We start from the raw sequence: 14,625 nt of genomic DNA, 5'->3' as shown, positions 1-14,625 counted from the left end.
TAGTACATTATGTTAAACGAAATACAAATGAGAAAAGTTTAAATAAAATAAGTTTAATAATGTAATGTATTGTAAGTAACTTTTGTTGTTGTTGTGGGTTTTCGTTTTTTAGTTGCTATAATAACCCTGGAAATACAAATGAGAAAAGTTTAAATAAAATAAGTTTAATAATGTAATGTATTGTAAGTAACTTTTGTTGTTGTTGTGGGTTTTCGTTTTTTAGTTGCTATAATAACCCTGATGTCTATAGACCAATCTCAAAACTGTGTTATCACACAATTAACATTCAATTAAGCAATATAAAGCAGACACACACGCAGTGATTTATTTAAATGTTTATTGCTGTGCTTGAAGATTACACTCCTTGGACTTAAATTGTGTTTGGTGGGTCAGTTCAAACACATAAACATTTCTATTATTTATTATTTAAATAGTCAAACAACAATTCTGTGATGCAATACATAGGCTTCACTAATTAATTCTGAACAAGCTAGACTAACAAGCTAAGAACCTGTGTGCTTACACATACAATCTGATGTACAAGAAGAGACGAGAAAATCATTCCATTTACCAAAAAGAAAAAAGACACAGTCATACCAAACAAATGAAAACAATAGCTTACAAAACCTGCACACCTCGAAGAGGAGGCACGTGTAGTTCATAATGTGCTGATAGGAGGGCCGATATTAAATAAAAAGCTTAATTTTAAACACATGACCCACTGCAGGCCCCAAAGTTCATGTGCTCGTCGTGTGGCGGTACATTTCCACCGAAGTATATGTGTAAATATAAAGTATGATATGATTTAAATGGTTGATATTATTGAATGCAGCTTTGTAACTTTCACTTCAAAATCCAAAAGTAATAAGTGAACAGCTGAAAAAAAAAAACCTAGTTCGTTCGGCACTTTTGGGCAGATCAATGAGAAACAATTTTTTGAAAATGATTGTGAGGAAAAACACTTAGCCTTCTTTTTACCGGCTGAATGTTGGCATGGAACACAGTAAAGCCTTTGAGGATATTACTTACACATCCTCGATATTTCTGTTCTTTTGAACAGTGAGAACTCTAAGATCTACTTTGACACTTGTGGATAGTAGTTTCAAACCAGACAGTATCCAAATATAAGTGTCAGGACCCCTTTACATGCCACGACAGAATGAATCAGACCGAGAACTGATGCTTCAGAAAACATTACACGTTGCAAAAATGTAATGATCGCTTCTTACAGATGGTGTTGCTTCACAGGGACTTTTCTCTGCCATAACTGCACATTTGGCTCATAATTACATTGTCTAGGAAACATTTTTGTATGACTATAAATTATTCCACATTAATATAACTGGTGTGCTTGATAAGCTTGTCTGGGTATATACTTAGTCATGCTTTAAAAAATTGGTCCTCTGGTCATCCACAGTTCACTGGTGGTGCTGTGCATCCCGCAATGTTTTCAGCCTCGTGCATAATGATGAACGTTTAGGCCTCATACACCCTATAAGGGGACAAAAAACAATTATTTGTGAGGTTTAATACTGGGCTTTTTAAAGATTTTATCTATCAGGAATTGATTGGATTGTTGTTGTTCTTGTAGAGGAGGGAAAGTTAAAGTTTTTGATAAAAAATTGTGAGGGGACAGGAAATAAAGGCACAATATGTAATTTTTTGCCGCTAGAGGGCACGTATTCAAAACAAAAAAAAAGAGACAAAGGCGTAGTTTGATGAGCCGTGACTGAGTGTGGAATCATGGGAGTTGTCGTCTTCAGCTCTACAGCCGATGCAATCCGACGGGACTCATGTGTGTCACTAGTTAAAATTGCTTATTTCTCTGGATTTAAACATTCTTCGAAACATTTGGGATAATGTAAGTACACAAGTCAGCAAAATATATATATAACACTGTTCTAGTGGTTTTTGGATATTTTAATAAAAAAATCTTACATATTGTGCCTTTAATAATGTGCATGGGTTAATCACTTATAATATACCATTTTGATTTCATTTATAATTTTGATTTCATGGTGACTTTAAATCTTTTTAAGATTGTGCGCACCTTTAATGTCAACAAGAAATCAGAGTTGATAGTCTCATCTGTTCCTGATCTTACGCAGGGTTTCTGCGGGTTTTATGAATGTAAATGTAAGACTTTTTTTAAGCCCAAGTAAAGAACATTTACATTGAATGGAGCACTTGAATGAATACCTCTGCTCTCAACCACTAGAATATGGAAATTACTTTTACGGTTTTAAAATTGTTGTCCTTCATCAGTATTTTTCTCTTGGTTCTTAAATCAAGATTCTTAAATCAAGATCCATTTACTTGAAAAGCAAAAATGGCATCAGACAAAAAAAAAAAAGTCATGTTTTCTGAGAAATTGATCAAAATGAAGTGAGTTTGATTGAAACAAGAACAAATATCTGCCAACTGGTTTACTTTTCATACCCCACTGACAGTTGCTTGCTCTTGTTTCAAGTGTAAACTCGCTAAATTTAGTTCGAGACTTAATCTTTGATTTGCATGTTGATTTAATGATGTTTAGATATTTGTAATGGGGGGGGGGGAAATACTGAAGAAGACTATGAATTCTAGACTATGAAGACTAGGCCCAATTTTTCTCATTGAATATCTATTGAATATTAAACTTTGGAAACACGTCGAGTTACATGAATCTTGAGTTTTGACCCGAGTTTTATGTTCGCAGTGCTGGCTGGCAGTTGTTTATATGTAGCAATGCAGAAGCGATGGAAACACTACCTGTGTTTGTCCTTCCAGATTTTGAACCACTTGACAAGGTTCTTAGTGCTCTGGAGTCTGGGGTGCAGGCAATACTCCTGACCTTTGAAACGGGACACATTCTCCATGGTGACACTGTAAACACATGGGGGAAATTATGAGTGAGTGGATGAAAGGAGACGATGGGTAAACAGGATGAGACAAGGGGAGAATATTAGTCATTTAAGCAACACAGACATTAAGCAGTGATACACTAATACATTTCATGCATGTCATTAATCATAAAAATGGTAACAATACTATTTTATATGCTAATAAATGTAACTTTGCACTAAAGATTCGATTAAAATCATCATTCAAATTAAATGCAGATGGTAGAAATTGGACAAATCGTTCCTGGACTTTTATTTCTGAGCGATTTTGAGGTGAATCATCATGACAGCAGAATGCTCTGCTTACTTGACTGCTAAACAAATACAAATTCAAAGCAGAATTCAATACCGCAGCTTATTTAGCCTATTAAGAAGATATTTACCACGTCGCTGGAATCACTGAAGCAAACTGACCAAGAGTGCATAGTCTTTTATTTTGATTTTCACTTTATTATTCACCTGTGCAGCCAAAAGAACATGTTTGTTGACTCTAAACTCTTCACTGGCCTCTTAAAACAGAGCAGGAGCTCTTGTGGGGCTGGAGAAGCTTCTAGAATGTTAAACTCGCACTCAGAATCCAGTGCCATAAACTGAAGAGACGGAACACTTTCACGAATGCAAATCCAGACAAATGAGCTAAATGTCCAGGGACTATTTACCAAAAGCTTTGAGGCTAATAGAACAACTTTGAGTGAGCCACAAACTGATTGATTTTTTATTCTTATGTAAAATATCTTCCTGCACTAACCATTCATATATAATATACAGTATAATTACCAGGTGAAATACTATGGATATTATATCATCTTCAAATTATCACACTGGTACAGCACTTGAATCGAGAATATCTGTGCACTTCACATCTGACCAATTTCATTTTCAATCCACAGTTCAGAGCAAAATGTCTGGATCTAAACTGCAGCTAGATCACTCTAACAAGATTTTATTATAAAGCCTACAATACTAAAAACTTCTTTTGAAAACTCCAAAAAAAAATATATATATCTAGGATCATTATAATATTCATTTGAATTTCAGAATAAAAACACAACTTTACTATAAACTGCTTTTTAAAAATATCCAGCTCTGTAAATATGATGCAATACCTAAAATGACCAGCAGGTGGAATAAAGTCTATGGTAACATCTATCAAAAAGACAAGCTTATCACAAACACGTTTGCTTTACAACATAGAAAACATGTTTGCATCTTACAGCCTTCATAAACACTGTTTGGGCTTCATGCACCGTCACAACATAACCATGCTAAACAATTTAAGGTCCATTTGGACTGTATAGTATCTTCTAAGTGTGCCACTAAATTGTCATACAATGGAAAATCCAGCTAAAACAGTTTATGCTGGCAGCTGGTTTTACAAGGTTAATAGCTGATCTAAGATTGTCAATTATAGCCATTAGATAGTCCGAGATGCATTTGGTGGGCATTACCAGACAGCTACAGTCTGGTTAGAGCTGATTAAACTGGATCACCATGCCTGACCATCTTAAGATGAAATGACCTGTTTTATCTAGTAGGGTCTAGGGGCAGCCGACCCTTATAGGCTGCAGTATTTTTACAGCAATAAGGATAATCAACAAACATCTCCTAAAGCATGGTTTAATTTGTTTTGCTCTTATTCTTATTATAAGACTACTCTGCTCTATAAATATATAATTATTGAGTTGTTATTTAGTTAAAGAACCTACTGCAATTCATAAACACAGTCATAAAAATACACCAAACACACTTTGCAAATCAAAGATAGAAAGTTTTTGGCAACTCACAATATCATATTTTCTTGGCAGTATGGATGTTTAGGCTTGATCTCCAGCTTTTGTACATCTTTGTACCGGATCTTCGGGCCTTTTCTCGTGCATCTGCACTTATATGCTAAGAAATGGGTAAAAGGCACAGATTAGTCTCGAGAAAGATCTCACAAAAACTGGCCAAACGAAAATGATATTTGAATAGAAAAGATGGGAACAGAAAGAAGTCACAGCTGCATAAAGAAAATCTAAAATGAAAAGCCAATGTGAATGTGTACTCGTGTATATATAGAAATGAATTTTTCTTGAACAAAACAGCATTATAGAAAATGAAGCTTACATGCATAAATATTTTATTTGCATTAACGTAATTTAATTGTTAATTTATATGGCATTTAAAAAAAAATAGTAAAGGACAAGTACTATAAATCTAAATATTTATTTATTTATTTAGTCATTTAGCAGACGCTTTTATCCAAAGCGACTTACAAATGAGGACAATAAAAGCAGTCAAAACTAACAAAAGAGCAACAATATGTAAGTGCACATGACAAGTCTCGGTTAGCCTAACGCAGTACACGTAGCAAGGTGTATATATATATATATATACACACACACACACATACACACACACATACACACACACAAAGAAAAACAAGTAGATAGAATGGAAAAAATAGAAAGCTAGTGTTTCTATTATTAAACACCTAATATTAAACTATTATTAAATATGCATAATAGTTTTGTTTTCTGATTTTAACATTGTGTCCAGACAATGACTTTGACTACTATATTAATGAGAATTTATTTGTTTACTTTTTGCATTAAAGTAATGAGAATTTGTGAGGTAAATTCTAATCAGGTTTAATTTTAATTAAAAAAATTTTTTTTTGTGTGTGAAAATATTTTGTTGTGAAATGTTCCATGGCTATTTCTTCTACAGATGCTTTCTGACCCGTTCCAGCATTTTCTAACTTTTAAACGCTTTCAAACTGAACTGACAACGAGGTGGTACAAAAATCAACAAACAGCCTGGTGATTCATTAAAGTGCCACTCTGACTGTGAGGCAGGTGAGCTGCTGCTGACAGACGCGTGACCTACATCTAATCCTCATCAATCTTCTCTGCTCCATTCAGCATCATCTCGAAACTGCCTCTCAGGACACAAGCCAACCAGACTCATCCAGCAACACAAAGAGTCACCATTTACTACCACTGGCCAACTTTTGCAGAATGAACTAGATTGTCTGAGAGAAGTGGAGATATTTGACAGTTGCACCAGCATAAGGCGCTGTTATTGGCGCTGAAAGTTGAAAAAAAGATAATATAGAAGGATAAAATCATGCACTCCGGATAAAACCGAAATAGCAAAAACGACAAATTCTATATTGAGAGACACTTTAACAATGCATATCTTCGCGAACTTCATAAAAAACATAAGATACTAAACATCACATACACACACACACACACACACACACACACACTCACCCTCTGTGTTGAGTGAATAAACGGCGATAACCAGCAAAAGCAAAACGGCCGTACAGCGATTCATCCCCAATAGTTTGTTGAGAACCTCCAGCAGCCTCCGGTCTGTTTAAAGCACTCAGATCCAAAAATCGAGATCCTCACACGGTGTCAGTCTGCTGAGAAACGCGCGCGCTGTCTCTGTGATGGGAGTCAGTAGCAGGTTGAATGTGCTCTCGAGCGCACTGAGCTTCTATAAACACACGCTCGAGCGCCTCATTGATATGCAGAGCGCTGACGAATTACCGGCGTCTGCGTCTCCACACCGAGCGAGTTGCCTACCTAGAAAGCATTTTTGAGCCGTGTGCATGCAATCGAGGGTAGGCAGCGCTCTAGGTTTTGACACACGGTCGCCAGAGGGAAAAAAAAGCGATAAAATTGAGTTAAAAAAGTTTATTAGGAGAGTGTGGACGTTGTCAGGGGAGATAATTGCATTGGCTTAAAAAGTCTCACTTAATTTGTTCTTGCCCATGAATAAAGGCTGGGTTTAGCAAACTCTTTCTATGCAATCTGGAGTCTTTAGTAGAGGAGTGCTATCTTAAGAACATCTTAGAACTAAAACATTTCAAACATTTGTATAAAGTCACTTCTTGTGCAGGTTAGGTAGTTTCAAGAAGTCTTTCTGAGACTTACTCCAATAAGAATTATAATTAGGCTAAGTAAACCTGTGAATGAACAATTTTTTTCACATCTTGCAGACATTTTAAAAGAGCTTTTATCAGATTGTTGTTGCTGAAAATAGTATTATGTAATACACATAAAACTGTTTTGTGCTAAACTCTAAAAAAATTCTGGGTTAAATGTTCAACTCAACCTTCTGGGTGGTTTTATCTAACTCAACTATTGTTTAAAAAATGTACTATATGGTTGGCTTGAAATGAATCCAAAATAGGTTGTAAATTAAAAATCAGACATAATTACTAGAGGCAATTATCAAAAGGTGAATATTTATTAATAAGCAATTACATTTTTTTTATTATTTAATTATTATTTACTCATCTTGTTAATAAATGCTAATTTATTGAGCATATTCATATATGTTCATTTCCAACTTATTTTGTGTTCATTTTAAGCAAGAAATATAGTAATTTTTAAGCAATAGTCAAGTTAAATAAAACTTCCCAGAAGGTTGGGTCAAAACAACCCGATCGCTGGGTTTGTCCGTATTTCACTCAGTGTTGGGTTGTATTGATTTAACCCAGCATTTGTTATAGTTTCAACGATAAAGCTGCACAGGTAAGAAGTCATGTGAGTGTTATTTTGTACTTCTAACCAGGGTTTGTGTAAAAACTCTACACACAGTTGCATACTGGTGGAAACTGCTTGGAGTTGATGCTTTCCACCCTTATATATCATCAGCATTTTCTTTTTAAATTGAATAACAAAAACAAAACAATACATTCTAAAAAATGCTGGGTTAATTACAACCCAGTGCTGGGTAAAATAGGGACAAACCCAGCAATTGGGTTGTTTTGACCCAGCGGTTGGATTACTACCCAGAAGGTTGGGTTAAACATTTAACCCAACCGCTAGGTCAAAACAACCCAATTGCTGGGTTTGTCCCTATTTTACCCAGCACTGGGTTGTAATTAACCCAGCATTTTTTTAGAGTGTAGTTGGTAGGGCACATTCATTCACAACATCTATTCCATGTTGAAGAGTGTATTTTATTTGTGATAATGAATTCATGAGGACTTCTACATTTGTAAGGTTTAAAAGGCACAAGTCAGCAATTCTCAAAGATTTTTGAAGATGCAAATTTTTTATTTGAATATGGCACCTTAGAGACATGCAAAGGGAGTTTCTATGCATGTTCATTCGATAAGCAACCCCGTGTAAGCTGTTTGTAATAGATCTATGCTATTTACTTTCATACAGTATGTAATGCTTTATAATATAATTTTGCACTTTTGAGTTTGTCACCTTTTAAAAATGTCCTTGTCACAGTGACGAATAAAACCTATTGTTGTCTGCACTGGCACCTAACAGTGTTTGGCTCTGTAAATGATACCCCTGAGAAGACTGTTTCTAGTTTCCTCCTCATGCATGGATGATTGGAGGGCATGAAGCGAACCATCTGAGTATCTGTGTCTGCGGACAAGAGCCTCATCCCAGCTGTCATCAGCCATGCCTCAGTCCATTTCATGTCTGTCTGTGGCCCATCCAAAGGCCCGGGTGAACTGAAAAGCATGAAAATCATATGTGAAGCTCCCCTTCATTCTGCCTGACTGGATATAATAAAGACTTAATGCTAACAGACAATGTCAATGCCCCGCTTTAACCCAAATCAGCTACCACTGTCAAGGGCGTTTACGTTGTCAGTCATACCAAAAACACTGGCAGCTACTTTTTATCGTCATAATGCTGAGACTGTCCACTGACAGCTACATCAGGGATCACAGGAAAAGAAATCTTGAATATTTTGTAGTTGTAAATAAAGATGATCAAGTATGTTCTAGAGGGAAATACTAAATTTAAAATGTTTAATCAATTTGTTATGTGTTGCTTCTTTGTGATTAATTGTGAAAGCAATTTCTGAGTGATAAATGTTTCTACAAGTTCATCACATTAACAATAAAAAATGATCCGCTAATCTTTGCCATCCACAAAGTGTCACAAACCTTTTCATCTTTATTTTGAACAGTATTTCTACTGCTTTATCAATTAAACCCTAAAAAAAAATTTCTGAAATGCTTTGCTTAAAAAGTCTATAATTTATTTAAAATACAACCCGCTTGATTTTTAGCAATGACACTCAGTTTTTAATGTGCTACGAGAGTCCAAATATTTTTTGGAGCCAAACTTAACAGAAGCAGATTTAACCAACAACCAGACACCAATGCAACATTTTAACTGGTGAATGTCTCTATATACAGAAGACTAAGCAATAAGCAGGTTACATAAACAAGGAGGCAACATGCACATGGTGTGGTAAATCTAAAATGATAGAAGCTACAGTATGTTGCCCATTACAGTTCAGTACTGGTGTCAAAACCGCCGTCTCTTTACAGCAGATCTCTCTGTGCAACGGAGGAATTCCTGGAACTGGTTTGACTCGTTGACACATTTTATAAGGGATTTGTCAGTTATCAGCTGGTAAAAATACCACCATATGTACACACAACAACGAATCCATTTAGCCCAGCATACAGCGGTTTTGGATGTTCGGTAAGTTTGCAAAATATACATCATAAAATCTGTCCAATCAGGTTGCAAATGTATTCTTATGCCTTTAGTTTTGTATCATTAGATTTGGTGTTAAAAATGAGAGTGTGAACACTAAGCAAACCAGGACTACATGTATCACTTTCTTTTTTAGTACGGACCAAAAGAACCAAGAGAACTGAACTATAAGTGTAAACACACCTTTTTCACATTAACCTATTAAAGGCACAATATGTAAGATTTTTTTTATTAAATATCCAAAAACCACTAGAACAGTGTTATATATTTTGCTGACTTGTGTACTTACATTATCCTAAATTTAAAATAATGTAATGTTTAAATCCAGAGAAATAAGCAATTTTAACTAGTGGCACGGACCGTGTCTATAGTGTCATTGTGTCGCCTGCCAATAATGTCATAACCCCTCGATTTCCGGTTTTGTAGAAAACATGGAAACACCAAAGACACTTTAATATGTTGTGTGTTTTATTAGACAGGTGACGACCGCACAGAGTAGCATTATAACAGAACTTTCAAATGTATGATAAAACAGTGCTGCTTTACCCCACATACGCACGACCGGAAGCAGCGGAAGCAGTCGACTGTGGCATAATAAAAGCCCCGCTGCTTTACCCCACATACGCACGACCGGAAGCAGCGGAAGCAGTCGACTGTGGCATAATAAAAGCCCCGCTGCTTTACCCCACATACGCACGACCGGAAGCAGCGGAAGCAGTCGACTGTGGCATAATAAAAGCCCCGCTGCTTTACCCCACATACGCACGACCGGAAGCAGCGGAAGCAGTCGACTGTGGCATAATAAAAGCTCTGCTGCTTTACCCCAAATACGCACGACCGGAAGTAGCGGAAACGGTCGACTGTGGCATAATAAAAGCTCCTCTGCTTTACCCCACATACGCACGACCGGAAGGAGCGGAAGCGGTCGACTGGGGCATAATAAAAGCTCCGCTGCTTTACCCCCCATACGCACGACCGGAAGGAGCGGAAGCGGTCGACTGGGGCATAATAAAAGCTCCGCTGCTTTACCCCCCATACGCACGACCGGAAGGAGCGGAAGCGGTCGACTGGGGCATAATAAAAGCTCCGCTGCTTTACCCCCCATACGCACGACCGGAAGGAGCGGAAGCGGTCGACTGGGGCATAATAAAAGCTCCGCTGCTTTACCCCCCATACGCACGACCGGAAGGAGCGGAAGCGGTCGACTGGGGCATAATAAAAGCTCCGCTGCTTTACCCCCCATACGCACGACCGGAAGGAGCGGAAGCGGTCGACTGGGGCATAATAAAAGCTCCGCTGCTTTACCCCCCATACGCACGACCGGAAGGAGCGGAAGCGGTCGACTGGGGCATAATAAAAGCTCCGCTGCTTTACCCCCCATACGCACGACCGGAAGGAGCGGAAGCGGTCGACTGGGGCATAATAAAAGCTCCGCTGCTTTACCCCCCATACGCACGACCGGAAGGAGCGGAAGCGGTCGACTGGGGCATAATAAAAGCTCCGCTGCTTTACCCCCCATACGCACGACCGGAAGGAGCGGAAGCGGTCGACTGGGGCATAATAAAAGCTCCGCTGCTTTACCCCCCATACGCACGACCGGAAGGAGCGGAAGCGGTCGACTGGGGCATAATAAAAGCTCCGCTGCTTTACCCCACATACGCACGACCGGAAGCAGCGGAAGCGGTCGACTGTGGCATAATAAAAGCTCCGCTGCATTCGAGCCGTGTGTCACGCTCGTTCAGCGGCCTCATTTTGCTTCGATGGCTTTCAGCCTCACCCTGCTTCATTCTACTACGTTAATAAATCATTAGCTCATCCATGAACATGATTTCTGCCTTAGTCCCGTCGGATTGCATCGGCTGTGAAGATGAAGACGACAACTCCCATGATTCCACACTCAGTCACGGCTCATCAAACTACGCCTTTGTTTCTTTGTTTATTTTGAATACGCGCCCTCTAGCGGCGAAAACGTACATATTGTGCCTTTAATACATTTACATTTTTGTGTTGCTCATTTTACTTTTTGTACTGTGTTGGGCCATCACTCGATGTACAATCTGGGTTCTGAAGCAAAACTAGTTTAGAACTAGTTGTGTTATAACCAGATAAGGGCCATTGACTGTATGCAATAGCGTGACTGTGAAAGTTTTTGTGTTTTATTTTTTCTCCCACAGAGGCCCATTTTATTTTATTGTTGTTCTTTCATTAACTAATGTATCCAGACAAAACCTTTATGTATTTGTTGAATGATAATGATACAGTCTGTGGGCCTATAATGCTGAGAGATATTTTCTTTGTTGTATGTTATGTAGCCTATTCAATGCACTGCGATATGCACTGAATCTCTTCTGCTCAAAGAAAGCACCGTAACACGACAACGTGTAAATCAGCACGTCAACAAGCATCAAAGCGGCTCCTTTTTTCTTGATCAGGCACGTCTGTGCAAACTGCTGCTGCAGAAGGGTGGTGTTTGTAATTACACGTAATGATTTTAAGTCAGGTCAGCCAATGGCCTGCGGGCTCTCAGATTCTTCAAGTTTACTTGCTCCATGAGAGAACATGCTGGATAATCGCTGCGTAGAATTCCACTATACAGTACTATTAGTCTAAATGTCCAGGAAGAATCATAGGAATGCTTGCTTAAATTACATGCAAAGAGAAACCTACATATAGTGCATGAGAATACCTAAACAGGAGACACAGAAGATGCATTTGACTTGCAGTGTCACAAATAATTTGACTTCATAACAGTTTATTTTAGAGAGTACAATTTACACTTTGTCCCCACACTGACATGCAGTATAAACAAAAGCAGCTTTAGTACATACCAGAATCCATCAGAGTCGATCTGTTCAGCATTGTCAAATTTCTGTATACCTCTCTCAATCTGTATATTTCTCAGAGAGCCTCGTTCTGTTAAGTAAATACGTGTGACGAGAACACTAATCGCTGATAATGTTACATAACTTATAGTCTTTGGAGCTGCTGATCTATTCATCATACATCTGTGGTGGATTTGACATCTTCTTGAGATACTTTCATATTATTCAGGGCAGGTTTGTTGTTGTGCTTATGTAAATTTCTTCATTATAGACCAAATCTAAAAATGCATCTGCATGATCATCAGAGACAGGATAAACAGTGCTTGAGATCCCTTTAATATCATTTGTTGTTCATAAAGCCAACCTTTTCTACATTTTCTAAATTCCAAGAGTCCTTTGACAATAACACACAAAATATTATAATACAAGTCAGTACATTTCCATTAATATTGTAATATTTCTTGATGCCGCACACTAGTCAAGTCCTATTTATTTATAAGGAACATTTGACGTGTACTGCACAGTGAAATAAATCAACTCATAATATAAAATCGTAATACTACAATAAGACAAAGCACTACACATATAATCTCATACAATTCAATGCAACAAAACAATTTACACGGCCTCGAAATTCTATTGAGGAAGTCAGACAGGATTTTAATATATAATAGTCCAGAAGTATCAAATGCACAGTGGTATATCTATTGCCTCTGGGAGGCAACAAAGAAATCATAGTCACCTTTAAACTTTAATCAGGACTGTGCAGAAGTAAATATTAAATATTAGTAAATATAGGCCAGTTTTCTGAAAATAGTTTTCCTGTTATTGGTGCCAGAAAGGAGTCTAGCGACTGCATGTTGTTTTGTCTGCTGATGGAATTGAGATAAATGACAGATTCTCATTTACTGTACAGAGATTATTAAATGAAAGGTTTTAATTTAACAGTAGCCCTGAAGTAGAAATTAATTTCACAACATCATTTATTAGTTACATCTTAAGACCTAGAGATCCCAAATACAGTTTTTGTTTTCCTCTCATTTAGCTGTAGAAAGTTTTTAGCCATGCAATGCTTAATTTGAACAAAGAAATCGTTTAAAAACAAATTAGGCATTCAAAATAAATAAATAAATACATAAATATACAGTAATTATAAATTAATAGGTTTATAAAAATAAAAAAGTGCCCAATGCAGAACACTGGGGAACCCCAAAGGTGAAAGATACCAAAGTAGAAGAGAAACAGAAATGTTCCATATTTAAAGGTGAAGAAAGCATATTATAACTTTTGAGCAGTGCTTGCTTGAGATGACTGAAAATTGAACTTAAATATTTGAAATGTTACAACAGTACTTTTGGAGTCAAGATAAAATGACTGACCAGCTTAGGTCGATTTTATGATGCTCTTTGACTGGCAGTCAAAATTATTTTCTACAAAATGTTTTCTCTTTCTTTTTCATTAATGGACCTCTCCAACACCATAGATCATTAGACAGAGTGCATACCAGGCAAATGGTGTAACATAGAGAGAAATGAGTTTTGTCCAAATCTGGCTCAAAAGTGAAGCCAACTGCTCTCCCCAAGACCTTTCTGATGTTTTTCCATGCGTGATTGCTCTGCTGGAGCCAGGAGGTTTATTTGACTGGGTGCGATTGATGTAATACACCAGCACCCTGTGATAAACTCATGTCTTTAAAAAAACTTCTGTCCAAACATCACATGCCATACTCATCAAACCTGCCAAAGCAGGGAACATATCTGAAGGCCCTGGCCAGAAGCAGTACCAGTGCAAGGCTGGTGTTTAATCCAGATTGCATGTGTCATGCGCTTAGTATAGTTCCTGGGAAAATAAAGCCTGGCTGATTTTAGCTGTCAGAGTGTGGTCCAGAAAATCATCCCACTACAGTGTAAATAAACAGCAGTTAAATAACCTGATTAATCCCACAAGTCCTAGCACTCTCTCTCCTTTCCTCTCTCTTTCTCTCTCTCTCTCTCTTTCTCTCTCTCGCTCTCTCTCTCTCTCTCTCTCTCTCTCTCACACACTAAATGGGGACATTGCATAGACTTTGAAATGTTGAAATGTTGAGAATTTGGTTTCAAGGGTTTTTAATTTACTGATCAACTGTATCATTTATTGTCTTTATCCTTTTAAAATATGTTTTAAGAACATTTTAATGTATTTCTTTTCTTTAATTACATATTTTTTTAATTAAAATAGTTATTAGTTGTTTTATTAACTACAAGCTTTATTAACTTGTAGCTAATAAAGATATTTTTATACAAGCTGTAATGTGCGGGATTCTTTTTCTTCTTTTTTTCTACTAAATTAAAATAGTTATAAATTAAATAATTCATGAATTATTAATACCAACCATGTGGGTTTTCATATTACTATACAACTCAATACCACGACTGAGGTGCACTTGAGCAAGGCACCGAACCCCCA

General features: G+C 37.3%; 1 protein-coding gene across 1 annotated transcript; it reads right to left on the bottom strand.

Annotated features, from left to right (window-relative positions):
• Positions 1 to 262: 262 nt before the first annotated feature.
• LOC107567480 (C-X-C motif chemokine 14-like) lies at positions 263 to 6,397 on the bottom strand. The gene is made up of 4 exons (XM_016253175.1): positions 6,140 to 6,397; positions 4,667 to 4,772; positions 2,752 to 2,865; positions 263 to 1,492 (listed from the first exon to the last, which is right to left on the bottom strand). The coding sequence occupies exons 1-4, from the start codon at positions 6,201 to 6,203 to the stop codon at positions 1,477 to 1,479; spliced, it is 300 nt and encodes a 99-aa protein (XP_016108661.1). The 5' UTR covers positions 6,204 to 6,397; the 3' UTR covers positions 263 to 1,476.
• Between the last annotated feature and the right edge of the window lie 8,228 nt (positions 6,398 to 14,625).

Source organism: Sinocyclocheilus grahami, unplaced genomic scaffold (genome assembly GCF_001515645.1).
Source record: "Sinocyclocheilus grahami isolate Dianchi unplaced genomic scaffold, SAMN03320097.WGS_v1.1 scaffold1162.1, whole genome shotgun sequence".
NCBI lineage: Eukaryota > Metazoa > Chordata > Actinopteri > Cypriniformes > Cyprinidae > Sinocyclocheilus > Sinocyclocheilus grahami.
The sequence above is the reverse complement of the archived record's forward strand: the minus strand, read 5'-3'. Positions and strand labels throughout refer to the sequence as shown.

Bases quoted from the DNA above. Each gene is read 5' to 3' on its own strand.
- LOC107567480 (XM_016253175.1), bottom strand. From the start codon at position 6,203: ATGAATCGCTGTACGGCCGTTTTGCTTTTGCTGGTTATCGCCGTTTAT. The intron at 4,773-6,139 runs GTGAGTGTGTGT...CCCATTTCTTAG, and splicing joins TTATTCACTCAACACAGAGG to CATATAAGTGCAGATGCACG. The intron at 2,866-4,666 runs GTGAGTTGCCAA...ATGTGTTTACAG, and splicing joins TGCCAAGAAAATATGATATT to TGTCACCATGGAGAATGTGT.